A 17,222-nucleotide genomic window follows, 5' to 3' on the forward strand; every position below is an offset into this window, starting at 1 on the left:
CTATACCTATATAAAGTGAGAAGAAGGGGATATCATTTTCCTCTTTCTCAACACAATGAAAGAGTAGTTTAGAAAAACAACCACTCCCTGGCAAAAGATAATGGCATAAAAACTTGTCTACTTTGACCTAGACTCTGTTTTTAAAAAAGGTTTCTCCTGAGAATATTCATAGTTGGCACATCTACTTTACATTACCCGAATGATCCAAGGAATTTAACCCTAGAAATTAACTTAGACACTCCTAAGGTGGCCCTGTGGAAAAAAAAAATTGTATCTTGAGAAAAGTACCTCTTTTTCAGGCTATACAGGATTCCCACAGATAAAAGAAATAAGAACTCAAATACAAAATTATATGACTGAGTGACAAACACCAAGTCACCAAAAACAAGATTCAACAAAATGAACAAATAGGACTACGACCACAAGAATGTCAATGACAGAATTATTAAAGTGAATGTTAAAAAGTATACTTTTAATGATTTAGACCAAACAGCGTGTTTAGAAATGAAAGACCTATTGAAATAAAAAAATCCTTGAAGCTGAACATATGAAATGATTAAGGAATATAAGAACGGGCACTTTGGTGGCTCAGTTGGTTGAGTGTCCAACTCTGTTTTGGCTCGGGTCATAATCTGAGTGTCAAGAGGTCAAGCCCCAAGCTGGACAACCTCAGTAGGGTGTCTGCTTGAGATTCTCTCCCTTTCCACCCCCCTCTGCTCCTCCCAGCCCCATGCAGTCTATCTCTTAAATAAATAAATAATTTTTTTAAAAATGCAGGAAGAAAATAAGACAGTTGGTATAAACTAAGAAATACTGATGAGAAAGTTACCTGGAACATAGCACAGAAAGTCAAAGACGGATGTGAAGACAGAAGATCTATATGGAATCAGAACAAGAAACTGCAACATGATTTTATTTAGGATTTCCCAAAAGAATGGGAGATTTTTGTTCTGATTTTAAAAAGCAAACTTGGTAATATCAGGCTTTCTTTTAAAATTACTCTCTTGGGAGAAATCTCCTTGTAATCTGAACATATATCTACTAATGGGTTGACATACTTTTCCTTCCCTTCCCTCTCCTTTCCTTCCCTTCCCCTTTCCTTTCTTTTCCCTTCTTTCCCTTCCCTTCTCTTTTCCCTTCCTTCCCCTTCCCTTCCTTTTCCCTTACCCCCTCAGTCCCTCCCTCCCTCCCTTTCATCTTCCCTCCTCCCTGTCTCTCTCTTCTTTCTCTTTTAATTTACCCTTTATGTATTCTGTTCCAAAAATGGTTGCTAGAGTCTTCGGTTTTATTCAGTACATATAATTCTTGTTTGTTTCTTGTTCTTGTTGGTTTCTTGTTTTTTATATTCTAAGTTCTAATAATTTTGGTTATGTGTGTTGCAAATACAATCAGTAATTCCAAGATTGACGTTATTCCACATTGTGATTTGCCTTACAGTTGATAATGTCTTACAATCAAGAATTTCCTGCATTGTTGTTTTTTCCTCTTCAGTGGTACATTATATAGTGGTAAGTCTCAAAATCAATGACAATCAAGGCACCTTAAAATCCATGAATATGGTTATCTTCTACCTAAGAGAATCCTGTTCCCCACCCCCATGCTATTATGATATTTTTTGATACACAGGAATTTCAAATGTAAATATAGTTGAATTTATCAAACATTTCTTTTATAATTAGCATTTCTGTGTTTTTTAAAAACCCTTGTCTATATCTCAAAAATATGAAATTAATTTTCTGTATTTTCTCTTCTGATTTTTTATAAATTTAAACCATGCAATTCATTTTAACTTGTCTCCTTGTACATAAGTATCTTAACAGCATGTGTTCTGCTCTCACAGTGTTCTGCTTTGTCTATTTCCCTAACACATGCAGCAGCCTTGTCCTATTTATCTCATACCATACTTGATAAGTGATAGAGAAGATTCTTCTTCCATATTCTTTCTTCACTAATGTCTTGGCAATTCTTAGGCCTAATCTCTTCTATAACATTTAAAATCAACCTGTCAATTTTCCTCCAAAACTCTTTTAGAATTTTTATTGAAATAAATTCCATCACTAGGTCAATTTGAGGAAAATGCCCATTTGGTTTCACCTTTAGTCTTTCAGACCATGAGTATAGTTTATATCTTCAGTGAGTTATGCCCTCTTGGATTGAATTATAAAATAGCTCAATAATTTTCTCCATATGTCCTATGTATTTTGTTATTAGATGTATTACAAAGAATTTTATTTTTTCATATATTTAATAGAATTTTTGAATTAAATGTTTCACTGCCAAATGCTGGTATATAAAATGCAAGTGGTGACTAAATATTGCTTGGATACTTAACCACCTCACTCTCCTGTTAATTTTAACAATTTAATTCCATATTGTTTTTTTTAATGGAGACAATCATCACATCCACTTCATTTTAAGGCCTAAAATTTCTAATGCACTGTTGAATAGAAACAGTGAAAATAAAATTCTCTCTGTTTCTGATTTAGAGAGGAATGCTTTTAATACTTCACTATTTTAAAAAGATATTTATGTATTTTGTGTAAATATCTTTAAGTGAGTTAATAAAGTTTCTACTTTGTTCTCTTTTGCCAAGAGTCTTTACCATGAATGTGTTTTCAGTTGTATGAAGGACATTTTCTTTTTCCATTGTGATGATCATATGGTTTTTATCTTTAATTGTATTACACAGTTACATTTTAAGATTTTCTAATGTTAAACTACCGCTGTATTTCTGGAATAAATCTAAAATAAAGTAACTCTACTGGGTTATTTAAAAATACCTTGTGAGATGATATCTGCTAATATTTAGTTTAAAATTCTTTCATTTCTTTCCTGAGTAAGAAAAACTTATTGTTTTTCTTTCTTACACTGTCCTCTTTAGGATTTGGTAAGAAATTTATATGGGTTTAATTAATTTTTTTCTATTTTCTAAAATAGCTTATATAATATTGGAATGGTCTGTTCATTTAATTTTAGTAGAAATCATCTGTAAAATCCTTAACACTTGGTATTTTTTTTTAAGATTTTATTTATTTATTTGATAGAGATTACAAGTAGGCAGAGAGGCAGGCAGAGAGAGAGGGGAAAGCAGGCTCCCCGCTCAGCGGGGAGCCCGATGTGGGGCTCAATCCCAGGACCCTGAGACCATGACTGAGCCAAAGGCAGAGGCTTAACCCACTGAGCCACCCAGGTGCCCCAACACTTGGTATTTTCTTAAAAAGATTTTAAAGAATTGATTATAGTTCTTTCACTATTCATAGATGAGAAAGAACATTTTTTTAGTTTGGTCTCTCAGCAAGAATTGGTCAACTATCGACTCATGTTTCTTAGCACAACCCTAGTTTGTTGCTCTTTACACATATTTGTATGTCATGATACAAATTCCTACTTTTTTTCTAATGCAAAAATCATTACCAGTTCTTAAAATAAACTACTGGGTGAGGACTATTCACCCCACAGTCTATAAAGATTTGAGAGCACTGGATTTCTGGATTTGTTCTCTGTAAGTCATGGGAGGAGGTAATTATTTATTGGAAAGTATATTGTTTTCTATGGCTACTGCAATATATTACCACAAATTAACTGGCTTAAACCTCCCAAGTTTACTATTTTAAATTCTCCTTATTAGAAGCTTGACCCAGCTCTCACTGGCCAACTCCAAGGTATCAGAAGGCCGTCTGTGCATTCTTCTGGAGGTTCTACAGGAGAATCCATTTCCTTGCATTTTCCAGATACAAAGACTACTGATTTTTCACTTTCTTCCACCTTCAAAAGCAGTAATGATGAGTTCAAACCTTCTCACGTTACATCTCTTTGGGCCTTTCTTCAGTAATTACATCTCCCTCTGACTCAGCTCTTCTGCCTTCCTCTTAAGCTTTTAAGGATCCTTGCAATTCCATTGGGCATAGCAAGACAGCCCAGGATAATCCCCCTATTTAAGTTCAGTTAATGGGCAGCCTTAATTCCATCTGAAACCTTCATTTTCCTGTGTGATGTAACCCAACCTATTCCTAGGTTCCAGGGCTGGAACCTGTACATCTTTGGGGATCATTATCCTGCTGCCACAGAAAGTAAGGCAACTTCATCAGCACCACCAGCAAACAGTTGCCTCTTGCATCCAGAATTGTATATTATTTCTCCTGAAATTTGAGGTTATCACAGGGTTCACGCAACCTAAGACTTAAAAGTTCTGAATTACACTGGCACAATTCTAAGAGGTCTCTGGCTACAAAATGAATCTCAACTTCAGGAATGTTAAAAGGTGAACGTGCATATGTATTAGAAGTGATGTTGTATTGATAAAAACATATAATAGCATCTTTTTGTCCAGCATCTCTATATCTACTCACCAATCTACCAAACCATCCATGTGAAAAAAACAATAGGAAAAAGTAACTGGGGAAATGGCAAAACAACTTGTACTTTTTACCCTCTAAACAGCTTTTCAAATATAAGCTTAAAAATATGTACAATTTATCAAAGGAAGCACTTATTTTTAATATCCCATAACACAAATATAGCCTAACATATTTAAGATGTACATATCTTTTTTATCAGCAAATGAGCAAAATATTGTTACAAAGTTAAAATGCTGATAAATAAGTTATTTCCAAGTTTGTATTTGCCATTTCTTTATGTATTTTAATTTATATAATTTAATCTGTAACTTCATTCAAACTTAAATTTTCCCACCTTCAATCTTCTAACAGTATTGTCCTCTATTATACAAATATATCACACTATAGAGGAAAGCAGACCCATTATTCTAAGATCTGAGACAGAAGCCAGTACCACACTTACTAACAGTGATGCTGGGCAAATTTGTAACACCTCAACAGGAATAAAAAGGGACGTGAGAGATCTAGTGCATACTGAATGCCAATTAAAAATGAGCCGCCTTCACAAATGTTACAGTTTCACAACATTCTGTGGGATCAACAATATAGATTCTATGGCAAAAGTGAGGAATCCAAACTTTCACAATATGTTAAATAATGTGCCCACATCTGTGCAGGTAATAAACTGCAGAAGTCTGATTTGAATCTGGATATCTGACTTCAAAATCCAAACTCTGTTCTATTTTGGTGTTTTCTTTACCTATAAAGTTATGATAATAAAATGAGAGAGTTTGGATTGTGAAGGAATTAAGTGAGATAATGTTGATTCATGTGTTGTTCAAATTACAAAATATAGCCTAAGTCCAACCATTGTTTTTAAAACACAAGCATTCCTCTTCATGAATAATTCAAGTTAATATGATAAATTCAAAGCTTTGTCTGCTGTCTTTCTTCTCTTACTATACCTACTAGGAGACTTAAGAGAAATTGCCATCTTAAGGTCATCATTCAGGTCTATATTATCCAAGCTAATAAATACAAAATTCATTTTCCTTTCTTGCAAAGTTTTCATTATATAGTATCCAGTGTGAAATGGGCTGCCTTCATCAGTAATAGAAGAGTCAGGAAGGTATACACTGATGTAAGAAAAGCATTTGACAGGTGAGCCTGGGTGGCTCAGTTGGTTAAGCAACCAACTCTTGGTTTCAGTTCAGGTCATGATCTTGGGGTCATGATCTTGGGGTTGTGAAACTGAATCCCACATCAGGCTCCATTCTGGGGGTGGAGACTACTTAGGAATTTCTCTCTCCCTCTGCCCGCTCCTAACCCCCAGCTCCCACTCCTACTTGCACATGTTCTCTCTCTTAAAAAAAGAAGAAGGAAAAAAAAAAGCATGTGGCAAGATACAGCCCATAGTATTACATAAGGAGATTTTAAAATGTGTGTCACTTAAACATTTTATTGATAAGACCTAATCTCTTTTGTTTTGTGACACTAGAGATTGAGAGCTGTTAAGATGACCTGTAAGCCACGTATATTTGTTTAACTTTGGGAATAATTCAATGAGAAGTTTACCTGCTTCCTTTAATCATAGAAAAAATTATTACTATTGCCCCATATTTTCTTTCCTTATAAATGACTATGTGAGTGAGTATCAGGGAAAATCTACCTCTTACACTGCAAGTTACAGAAATAAAAACCTTAAGTTTGTTTAAATAATAAAGATATTTACTTGCTCACACATTTGGAAGCCCAGAGGTTAGCCCATGGCCTGTGGATGAAGGGTGCGGTGATTCAACAATGCCATCAAGAAGACGACCCCAAGAATCTAGGCACTCAGAAATAACGACAGATCTTAGGAAGGGCACTGGACTTTACGAATCCTATGCTATAATATTTAAAACCAGTTTCTACCAAAGTCTTCATGGACAGGTTGAACAGAGAGAGGGACTGATTATACTGCTTTCCTGATGAACTCTGATGGTCCAAACACATCAAGGTACTTCATTATTCAAATGTGCTTTAAACCAGAAAATAAGTTTCATAGATAATGCATATCATGAATATGTATGCTATTTTCAAATAGCAGATTTAGCAAGATGTGAAACATAGACGTAATCAAAAGGAAACTGGTTTGCCTCATGGTAACACTTGCTTCTTTATGCTGTGTCCACACTGGGAAGAGGCAGTTAGCATGCATAATTATGGGAGACACTGCCCCAGATGCTGATTTTTCTCAGATACTTGAATGAGGCAAGAAGTGGATCTGCCTATATTAAAGAAGGTTTTAGGGGCAGTACCATTGTTTAAGTGGAGGGAAAGATAATTATCTTGACACAGTCTTCATTGGTAATTCAAAGCTTGTGTGGTTAGGTTGATTAAAGCTATACAATGAGAATTAATTTCTAGAGATTTTGACAAGAAAAGGAGAAAAACAAAACAAAACAAACAAACAAACAAATGAAACACTGCAGCAAGCAGGCGAGAAGACATTAGAAAGATCATCCCTAAATCAAGTCAGCTTTTCCTTGGGGTACCAGATCTTTTTATGCTACAGCCCCTTGTGAACCAAATATTCCTTTGACTCCATCATTAAGTGCTTTACACTAACTATAACTATTTTTCACTTACTATCTCAGATTTTCATCACCTAACGTTGATGAGAACTTAAGATGATGGAACTAGTTAGAACTGATTTTTTAAAAATACCTGTACCCCTTTATTCTGCTTTTGCCCTTTTTAGATTGTTCATCCTTACCAAGAACATATGACACGTCAAAGATGGTTAAGTTAAAATATATCCTACCCTACAGAAATACAACCCGCATCATATGTCAAAGCCAGACCATGATTCTTAACTATACTTTATCAATAATGCCTTATTATATACAGCTACATGGCTTAAAAATAATATATGTAGACAGCAGTATAATTAATACATGGTTATATATATATAGTTATGTAAATTACATAGATATATCACTTATGTTAGCAAATATGTAGCCATTCTCTCAAAATTAAAAGCTGTGGTTTCATGGATTCTACTGCGTGTGTGGTTATTCTTTTAGGAATTTAAATATCCAGGTCAAAATACAGAAAATTTACTACTTTATGTACAGAAAATCGGGGAAATGAAATGAAATTCCTTGACAGTCTGCAAAGAATTTCAAACATACATTACTAGAAAAAAGAAAATCCATTAGCCTGAAAAAGGTCAATCACATTGACATTAATCCATTTTGCCTTGGTTTAGCAATAATAATAGAATTTTGCTGAACCCATGCGTACATCTCTGTGATGATAAGAAAAAAGAACTCATGAGATTCTTAAAACCTAGTTTAAAATTTTTCTCCAGTATATAGTGTATTTGTGTCTTTAGGCTGTTTCATTAATAACTGAAGTGTTAACCAATGATTAAACATAAGGTTGGAAATACATACCTCCGACAGTCTAAAGAAAAAGACATTCCATTAAAACCAGCACTCTCAAATAATTTCCTATACTTAAACAAATGATGTATTAAAGGTGTCCAGAACTCCTCAAAGTGTAAAAACTTTTACATGCACTTACCAACAGTATCACATGGTTCATCTTTGTGAACACAGAAATCTTTCCTAGAAAGGAAACAGAAAATGGAAGCAAAAATAAACTTTTCCACAGTCAATAGAGATTATGTGACTCATTTTTGATGATTACATTAACAACTGAATTATCTCCAACAATTTAACAGAACTGAAAATAAGATTAAATTTTAATTCTAAGAAAAAATGAGAATTATTAAATTTTTTTAAAGAATTTTTTTATTTATTTGACAGACAGAGATCACAAGTAGGCAGAGAGGCAGGCAGAGAGAGAGGAAGAAGCAGGCTCCCTGGTGAGCAGAGAGCCCGATGTGGGGCTTGATCCCAGGACCCTGAGATCATGACCTGAGCTAAAGGCAGAGGCTTTAACCCACTGAGCCACCTAGGTGCCCCAAGAATTATTAATTTTTTTTTTGTTTTGTTTTAACTTTTTATTTTTTATAAACATATATTTTTATCCCCAGGGGTACAGGTCTGTGAATCACCAGGTTTACACAATGGAATACTATGCAGCCATCAAAAGAATTATTAAATTTTTAATGACACATCTTTTATGATATAATACTAAAGCATGTTGTCTTATTTCATTAAAAATACTTCAAAAATAAAATTCTATCTTGTTTTGAATTTTACCGGATTTCATTTTTTTATTATAAAAAACAGTATCGGGTATTAGGACGTACCTTTCTGTTTGATAAATACTAAAAGATCTCTGCTTCATAGGCACAAAAATAATTTCCAGATAGAAGAGTCAAATTTACAAAACACAATTTAAAACAGCAAAATATTTTATATCATAACACTGGCAAAATTTTTAAAAGACTGATAGTAATCATTTTTAAAAGGGCATGAGGAGTGCAGCTGGGTGGCTCAGTGGGTTAAGTCTCTGCCTTTGACCCAGATCTCAGGGTTCTGTGATTGAACCCCGCATTGGGCTCTCTGTTCAGCGGGGAGCCTGCTTCCCGCTCTCTCTCTGCCTGTTGATCTGCCTACTTGTGATCTCTTTCTCTCTGTCAAATAAACAAATAAAATCTTAAAAAAGGGGGGGGCATGAAGAAATTAGTATTTTTACACAGAGGCAGAATATAACCATGAAAAATATGCTACAACTTGCTATTTGAATACCATATCTTGAAGAGCTTCAGAGTAAACTATATGAAAGCACAATTTTAACTACCTTTTCAATTTTACTAGTTATGTGACCTTTGGCAACTTACTGAACCTTCTTGTGCCTCTGTTATCTCTACAGAAAAAAGGGATAATAAGGACACTATCTACCATGTAGGTTTATAGTGCAGGTTAGGAGATTTAATAAGATTAGATCTTATTAGATTTATTTAATAAATAATATAGATTAGATAATAAATAAATAAATAATAAAGATTAATTTAATAAGACATACCTACATACACACATTTACTTATTTATTTAAAGAAAGGGGTAGGGCAGAAGGAGAGGGAAAAGCCGATTCCAACTGAGCAGGGAGCTAAGCAGGGAGCCCAATGCAAGACTCGATCCCAGGACCCTGAGTTCATCCCCTGGTGGAAGTCAGATGCTTAACTGACTGAGTCTCTCCATATAGAACACTTTAATGTGAGTTTAGTGAATGTGTTGGATAAGTAAACACAGAGAAAACTTAAAAACAATGCCAGGCACCTACTAAGCTGTCCGGAATTAGTTGTTCACATTTTTGTTGTTTTGTTGTTCTTGCTGTTTGTTATTTCTATACTATAATTTAAGCAATTTCCTACTGATGAGCAAAGATGTTTAGATTCTACAGAATTTTTACTATTACAAACAATACACTAATTAGTCTTTGTGGGTGTGTGAGAGAGAAATAAAAAATTTTTTTTTTATTCCTCACTCTGTTATAGCCATCTGAATGCCGTTTCTAAATTAAAAATTGTAAAATTATGTGCAACCCTCTTGTCAATTACACCAACGACATCTACACTTTGATGATTAAAATGGTTAGTTTTCAATTCACATTTTCCCAGCTCATCAGCAGCATCTGTGATTTAATATCTGTGCAGGTCTGTAAATGTCCCATGCATATTTAAAATGTAAAGAAATAAACAAAAAACCCAACACTTAAATATAGAGAACTGGAGGATGCCAGAGGGGACATGGGTGGGGGGCATGGGTGAAAAGGTTAAGGGATTTTAAGAATATAAGTATGGTGATGAACAATGAATAAGATATAGAAATTTGAATCACAATATTGTACACCTGAAAGTAATGTAACACTGTATGTTAACTATCCTGGAATTAAAATTTTAAAAATGTGTATTTTCAAATGGGTTGGAACAAAGCTATACATGTGCATTAGATCTAGTGACATACCCAACTCTGACATAAAATTGCTTAAGAAAATTAGAAATTCTAAATTTATTTTTAAATCTGTAACTGAAAAAGAGGTGCTAAAATTCCATTGTGGTTATACGTTTGTTGCTCCCTTCTGATTCTGGCTAATTTTTCCTTTATGTTGAAATTAAGTTGAAAGTAACTCTCTGAATTTTTATAATTTATTTTGAATTATTTTTTACTATTGTATAGAAACCATATGTACCCTCCTAATGTTTTCTGTATTAAAGTTTATTACATCTGATATTAACAAATATTAATATACTAGTTATACGTTGATGTTTTCTTGGTATTTTTTTCTGTTTTACTTTCAGCTTTCATTTTCTCCAAGTCTCTTACAAAAAAGCATATGGTTAAAATTATAAAACCTAATTATATAATATAAAAATGACTTTAATATTTTATTATGGATATATTTGATTTCTTTATTTGTTTTTTCTTTATTATTTGTTAATTCTATTTCCCATTATACTTTCCTTCCTATCTAGTTTTATTTTCCTTTCTTTTTTTTTTTGCTACTACTTGAAAAATAACGTTAGATTGTGTTTGTTACTTCCACATTTAAATGGCATTGTATTATTTTCCTATTGCTGCTGTAACAAATTTCACAAATACAATGATGTAACATAAATGTATCATCTTACAGTCTCAAAGTCAGAATTTTGGAGTTCACTGGGCTAAAATCAAGGTATGAGGAGTACTGGGTTTCTTCTAGAAGCTCTAGGTAAGAATCCATTTCTTTGCCTTTCCCAGCTTCTAGAGGTTGCTGTACTTCTTAACTCACAGTTCCTTCCATCCTCAAAGCTGACAATGGTATCACTTGCTTGGTCTCCTTCTGCCATCATATCTCTTGCTTCCCTCTTTCCCTATCACCTGTGATTACATTGGGCTCCCTACGTAATCGAGGATAATCACTCAATCTCAAAATCTGAAACATAATCACATCCACAAAGACCTTTTTCCAGAATGTAAGATAACATAGTCACAAGGTCTATGGATTAGAATAGGGACATTATTCTGCCTACAACGTTCACTTGAATGTCTGGAGTTAAAAATTATCTTCAGGCTCCTCCTGAAGAAAGGACATCAAATGCTTTTAAATCAACACCTCCCTTCAATCTTTCATGTTATTTTTATTTGACATTATAATTCTATCTCAATTTTTCAAATCTCAATTTAGATTTTCTAAACTATTATTAGATTTGCCCATGTATTTAGCAATATATTTTCTCAGTAATAGGTTGGATCTTTACTTTCTAGAGAGCTCCTTATTCTTTAAGTATATCCTTCAGGATTTCCTTCAGTGAGGATCTATGAATAATAAACAGTTCCAGACTTTGTTTCCCATGTGTTTATTCATAATGAGACAGCAGGCATGTACAGAATTTTAGGTTAATTTTACTGGTCCTTGGCCAGTGACAAAGAGTATTTCATTTCTTTCTAGCATTCATAAATAGAGAAGTCCATGTATATAAAATATACATTTACAAGTTGGTGTGTATATATATAAATATATAAGTTGGTGATCAACTGGCTCTTCTTTTATGCATTTGGTTTCTGGTTTTGCAGTCCCACCTTGACATGTCTAGGTACTGATTTTGATTTTATTTATTTTCTTTGGTACTTGGCATGTTATCTAATTTGAAGAACCTATGAACACATACAAATTCTTATTATCTATTTAGCCTATTCCTCTCATACTCACTCCCTTTATTGTGCTACAACTCCGTTAGGCATATTTTTGATTTTCTCATTCTGAGGTCTGTAACTCTAAAGCACTCATTTGTAATTCCATCTTTTAAGAACTCTAGCAGCCTTCTGGCAGGATTCCTCAGATCTCTCATCCAATCCACTAGTGCTCTCTTCAGCTGTATCTAATCTATTCTTAACTCAGAAATTGAGGTTTTAAGTATAAGTACATTCCTTTTATAGATCTTTTATTTCTTCCATTTTCAAATTAACTTGTTTTCCCTGAAATATCTTATTCTCATATTTCATTTTTCGGTGTGATTGTTCAGTCATGTAAATGTGATTTTTTAAAAGAATCCAAGCTTTTTAGTTTATTCTTTACTGGAACTCCTGGCTCTTGTGAAGGAAGATGCTCTCATTCTGTGTTTTGAAATTCTCTTGTGAACTCACTTAGTTGTACTTTATTTGCAGTTGCCTTGTGTGGTGTAAAATCAAGAGAGGGCCCCTTCAGAGTATTGCCTATGCTTTCAACAACAAGGGTTTCAGTGTTGAAATCATATTTGTGGATGAATAGCCAGATGGGCTGTTTTTTCCTAACCTAGGGTCATGGCTAAAACAGACGCTTCTTGTTGACAACATGCTCTTGTTTGCTGAGTTTCTACCAGATCCCATTTTTATCAAGGGTGGAGTTATCTAAGGGTTTTGGCTATATACAATCATTTCACACCACTTTCCCACTTTACAAAGTCTCAAAGTCTTTTTTCTTCATGTGCTAAGCCTAAAAACCCAGATTTTTAGGTCCAACAAACTCCTCTCAAGGCAATTACTATGTTACCTCAGAAGCTCTGCATTTCTTTCTTTCTTTTCCTTCCTTCTGTCCTTTTTTCCTTCTCTTTCTCTTTCTCTGTCTTCCTTCCTTCCTTCTTCCCTTCCTCTTTCTTTCCCTTCCTTCCTTCCTTTGCTCATCTGCACATGTGAAAGTATTTTCCATTATATTTTTTGCACAATTCCAAGAGGTTTCTAACGGGAACAGTTAAGATTATCTAGTCAGTCAGATTATCACATAATTAAAGGAAGTGGATTCAATTTAACCTGCCATATAGTAATTAAGTTTAGAGAAATACATATATATTGTTAACATTAGATCTTAATGTATATAGAATCAAGCCCGATAGACCTTATCCTATTGTTATACTTTCTATGATGCAGCTCCTTTCACCAAACTATTAAAAAGACTGTATAACTGCCTCAATGAGATCTTCACACTGACATCAAATAATATTTAACTTTTTTTCAAAGATATCTTCCTACAAGGGGACATGATGTTAATTATGAATTAATGTAAAAATTAATGATCACTACAATATTGCCATTTCCTTTCCACAAGGTTGAAGCATAAAGAAAAAGTTTGAGTGAATAGCCATGGATATGAATGGACTACAGAATGAGGTAACAATATCAACAATTAATCATTATAACTTTTTACTATTCCTTCTGGCACATATCTGACAGACATGACTTCTATAAAATAGATATAGAATCAACCCTTGATTACTAGAGTAAAGGATGGAAGGGAAAGGTAGAGTTTGAAAGATGAAACATAACCTTAAATAATATATTTTCAACACAAGGCACAAAATGGACTTAATATAAACTTAATACATTTAAATCATATTCAGTATTTAGGAATGTGTTTACATTCTGCAGTTATAAATAACAAAATAATACAAGTTCGTTTGTTTATCACATGATTTTCTTCACAAAGAATCACCTGAACTTTTATTATTCCTGAGAAACTCTTCGCTAAGAACACTTTTCTGATACTTCACTAGGATTCAGAGAAGGCATAAATGGAGACCCTCTTGCAGGTTATCCTTTCTTCTTCCTTTCCTCACTTAATTAACTCCACCCTTAAATATTTGGGTTTGGTTTGTTTTAGCAGCCATGCTTTCTCCTGCCTCTGGTTTATACTGTATATCAGAGATATGTCTGGTCTAGACAAGGCCCACTGTAGAGACCTCTCACTGAACTGCAAGGGAGTGGGTCATGCCCAAAATGCAATATACGCAATGTAGTGTTAGAATGTGCTATATATACTGATAAATGCGTATTTCCAAACAATAGGAACAGCAACGTATGCTTTCACTCATTTACATTCTTAAATGTTTTTTCTCAAATAGTCTATTATTTTTTATTCTGTAAAATCTGAAAAAACTTGTTGATTGATTCTGGATTACTGAAAGTTGGCTGTTGCCACTTGATACATTAATCTTCACTGTACAAAAGAGCTTTTCTTTTGTATATAGAAGATATAATCTTATCAATATTACTTGCATATGCCTTAAAAATCTACTGATCCAATTGAATTAATGCTTTAAAGTAGGCTCATTTTTGTTAATTATTAAAAAGCAAATAGCAAAGAAAAAAATTTTCATGAACTACACAGGCAGAATGTCCATCAGAATTGAGTGTCTTAATATTTATACCTTGTTTTTGTGTTAAATAAACATGGAAGACATTAGGACATGGAGAGGAGAAGTGAGTTGGGGGAAATTGGAGGGGGAGACAAACCATGAGAGACTGTGGACTCTGAGAAACAAATTGAGGGTTTGGGAGGGGAGAGAGGTGGGGGTTTGGGTGAGCCTGGTGGTGGGTATTAAGGAGGGCATGTATTGCATGGAGCACTGGGTGTGGTGCATAAACAATGAATTTTGGAACACTGAAAAAAAAAAGTAAAATTAAAAAAAAAAAAGATCTTTTTGAAAATGCATGCCCAAATTAGAAAGACAACTCTAAATAAATGAGGGAAGACACACTGAAATTTTATCCTGTTAAACTTAATCAATCAAAATACCATGCCCTAAAACTTCAAAGTTAAACTAGTGAACTGCATCGTTTTCAAATATTCAAGACACAAAACAGAAAATTTTATACATCTGAACAAAACATTCATTGGAACACTTGTCCCAGGATTATAATTGAAAGTTTTTAAAATCGAAGAGATTGCTTGACAGCCACTGAGGAAGACCCTAACTATCCCCTGAACCCCAGCATCTCTCTACTGGTCAACCAGCTTCATATATATATTTCACCAGCTTCTAATCACAGAATTTGCCTCCTCACCCTATCTTGACCCACACCCACTTTTCCCAGAGCATCTAAAGTGAATAATACAGTAGGAAAAAATAAATGGCCCCGAATCATCCAAACCTAGTGGCTGACATTTCTAAAATTTCCATGCTCACTGCCTTTCTTGATATCTAGTTCCTCAACTATTCCTCTCATTCTAAATACTACATAGAATTTTCTAAGTACTACATAGATTTTTCCATCTACCAAAAAATTCCAGAGAGACACCTCTTTTGTGCTCAACTTGCAAAATTGGTCTGTGTGGCTCAAAACCAACAACAACTGATGTAGGAAAACATATCCATGTGGTGGTGGAACATATTCAGAACCTGAATGTAACTACTGATAAGGAAGAATGGAAGAGGTTTTTTGACATTTTTATTAAAAGTAAATGATCAGATATATTTAGCTCCTTTCTACATCAGAAGATAGAGAAATCAAATTTATCACGGGAATACCATGCCTGGTTGTATACATTGTGCACTGCTTAATTCTCAGGGTACATTTATATATACAACAATATAAAAATCCCTCTACTCTTGCATAGTGCACAACCTACATAGTTGAATGGCTTGGGTTTATTAGGTGCCTCTTATATGCCAAGCAGTGGGGAAGAATACAAAGATAAGTGAAAAAGGTTTCTACCTTGAAGACAAAGAAAAGGGTGACACACAATCATTTCTCTAATGTGATAAGGGCACCACAATTCCCTTTCCCAGCAAACAAAAGGAGAGAGAAACACCCACAATAGATGATACCAAATAATATGGTAATGCAGAAAGTTAAAGAACCACATAAAAATCAAAATCTTCACTGTAGGGCCAAGAATCACTGAGTGTAAAGTATATTCAGATGTAGACAGAAAAGGATTTTTTTTCTTTTTCTAAACATACAATACATCATATCATAATGCGTGAGGCTGCAACATAACTATTTGATTTACATAATGTGAAACAAGGGACTTTATCTGTAACTAAACAACATGATAAAACTATGACAAATGTACTGCTTATTTTCAAGCGCACTTAGAGTCCTTTGCACAGCCAGTTTCTACTCAGCAAAGAAATGAAAAAAGCAAATTATATTTTAAAAATGCGAGGTCTTTTCTCCAAAAGCCTGGTTAGTACCCCTCAGGACCACTAAAAAAATAAATCGTGAGCAGCATTTTTAAAAACTCCGATCAGATAATAATTCTTAATCTTTAATTCTTCCACTGTCAACCTCTTTAAAGAGGGCCCAAATAATGTATTCTTAACTTCATAAAAATCAACGTTGGGGGGAGAGTGATGGGGGACAGTGATTTGTTTGCTGCCTTGACCCATGATCATGCAAATTGAAATTCTCTCATCCTTGGCTCCTGTTGGCTCAGTGGGTCTGAAGACTGCATCATAGAGTTTCATAATGTGAGTTTATGGAAATGATAAGTGTTAAAATCTGGCAACTAGGAAGGCCAATAAATTCTGTTCAAGTTCTGATTTATATTGAAAAAAAAAATGAAATGGAGCCTTTAATTCCCAAGAATGAAGATACATCTGAGAATAAGTCTCACTGTGCAGCTCTATGGTGCCCTGGGCTATACCTATAAATGATTCATTCAGATATTATTCTATAAGTTGTATCAAACTACTATATTTCTACCATTTGTATATCTTATTAAACTTTCTATTTCACTTGACAATGAAATTAGTTTAAAACTAATTTTCAGAAGTAGTGCACATAAACTGAAAACATTTCAGTAAATATGAGAAGCTAAGCTATGATTAACAAAATTAAACTCTAATTTTTTTAAAACTCTCCATTTGAGTATTTTCAAGAGAAACTTATGTCTTCTCCATGATTTCAAGGAGAAAAGTGATAATTACACTAAGAAATCATAGAGTTGACAGCTGGGAGGACATGTTTTGTGTTTCTGTTACTATGAGCCCATAAGCACTGGGTCAGCTTTAACATATTTACTTCATTTTATCACACAGAACAATTTAATAAATATATTATGGCAGATAGGCTTGGATATATGAAAACATTATTTATTTTACTTGAAACCAAAATTAACAGTTATCTAAAATTCCTTCCTACAATATGCTCACATAACATACAACATTTAATAATTATCTAAGATAAG

The 17,222-nt window shown here is 33.8% G+C and overlaps 1 protein-coding gene across 1 annotated transcript in view; it reads right to left on the bottom strand.

Moving 5' to 3' along the window:
• Positions 1-17,222, bottom strand: part of ADAMTS19 (ADAM metallopeptidase with thrombospondin type 1 motif 19) — a 255,032-nt gene that overhangs the window by 174,813 nt on the left and 62,997 nt on the right. Inside the window, exon 7 of the mRNA XM_082725818.1 lies at positions 7,908-7,951. Within this exon, the coding sequence (XP_082581944.1) occupies positions 7,908-7,951 (44 nt within the window). The remainder of the gene's footprint in view (positions 1-7,907; positions 7,952-17,222) is intronic.

This window comes from Mustela nivalis (genome assembly GCF_964662115.1).
Source record: "Mustela nivalis genome assembly, chromosome: 3".
Classification (NCBI taxonomy): Eukaryota; Metazoa; Chordata; class Mammalia; order Carnivora; family Mustelidae; genus Mustela; species Mustela nivalis.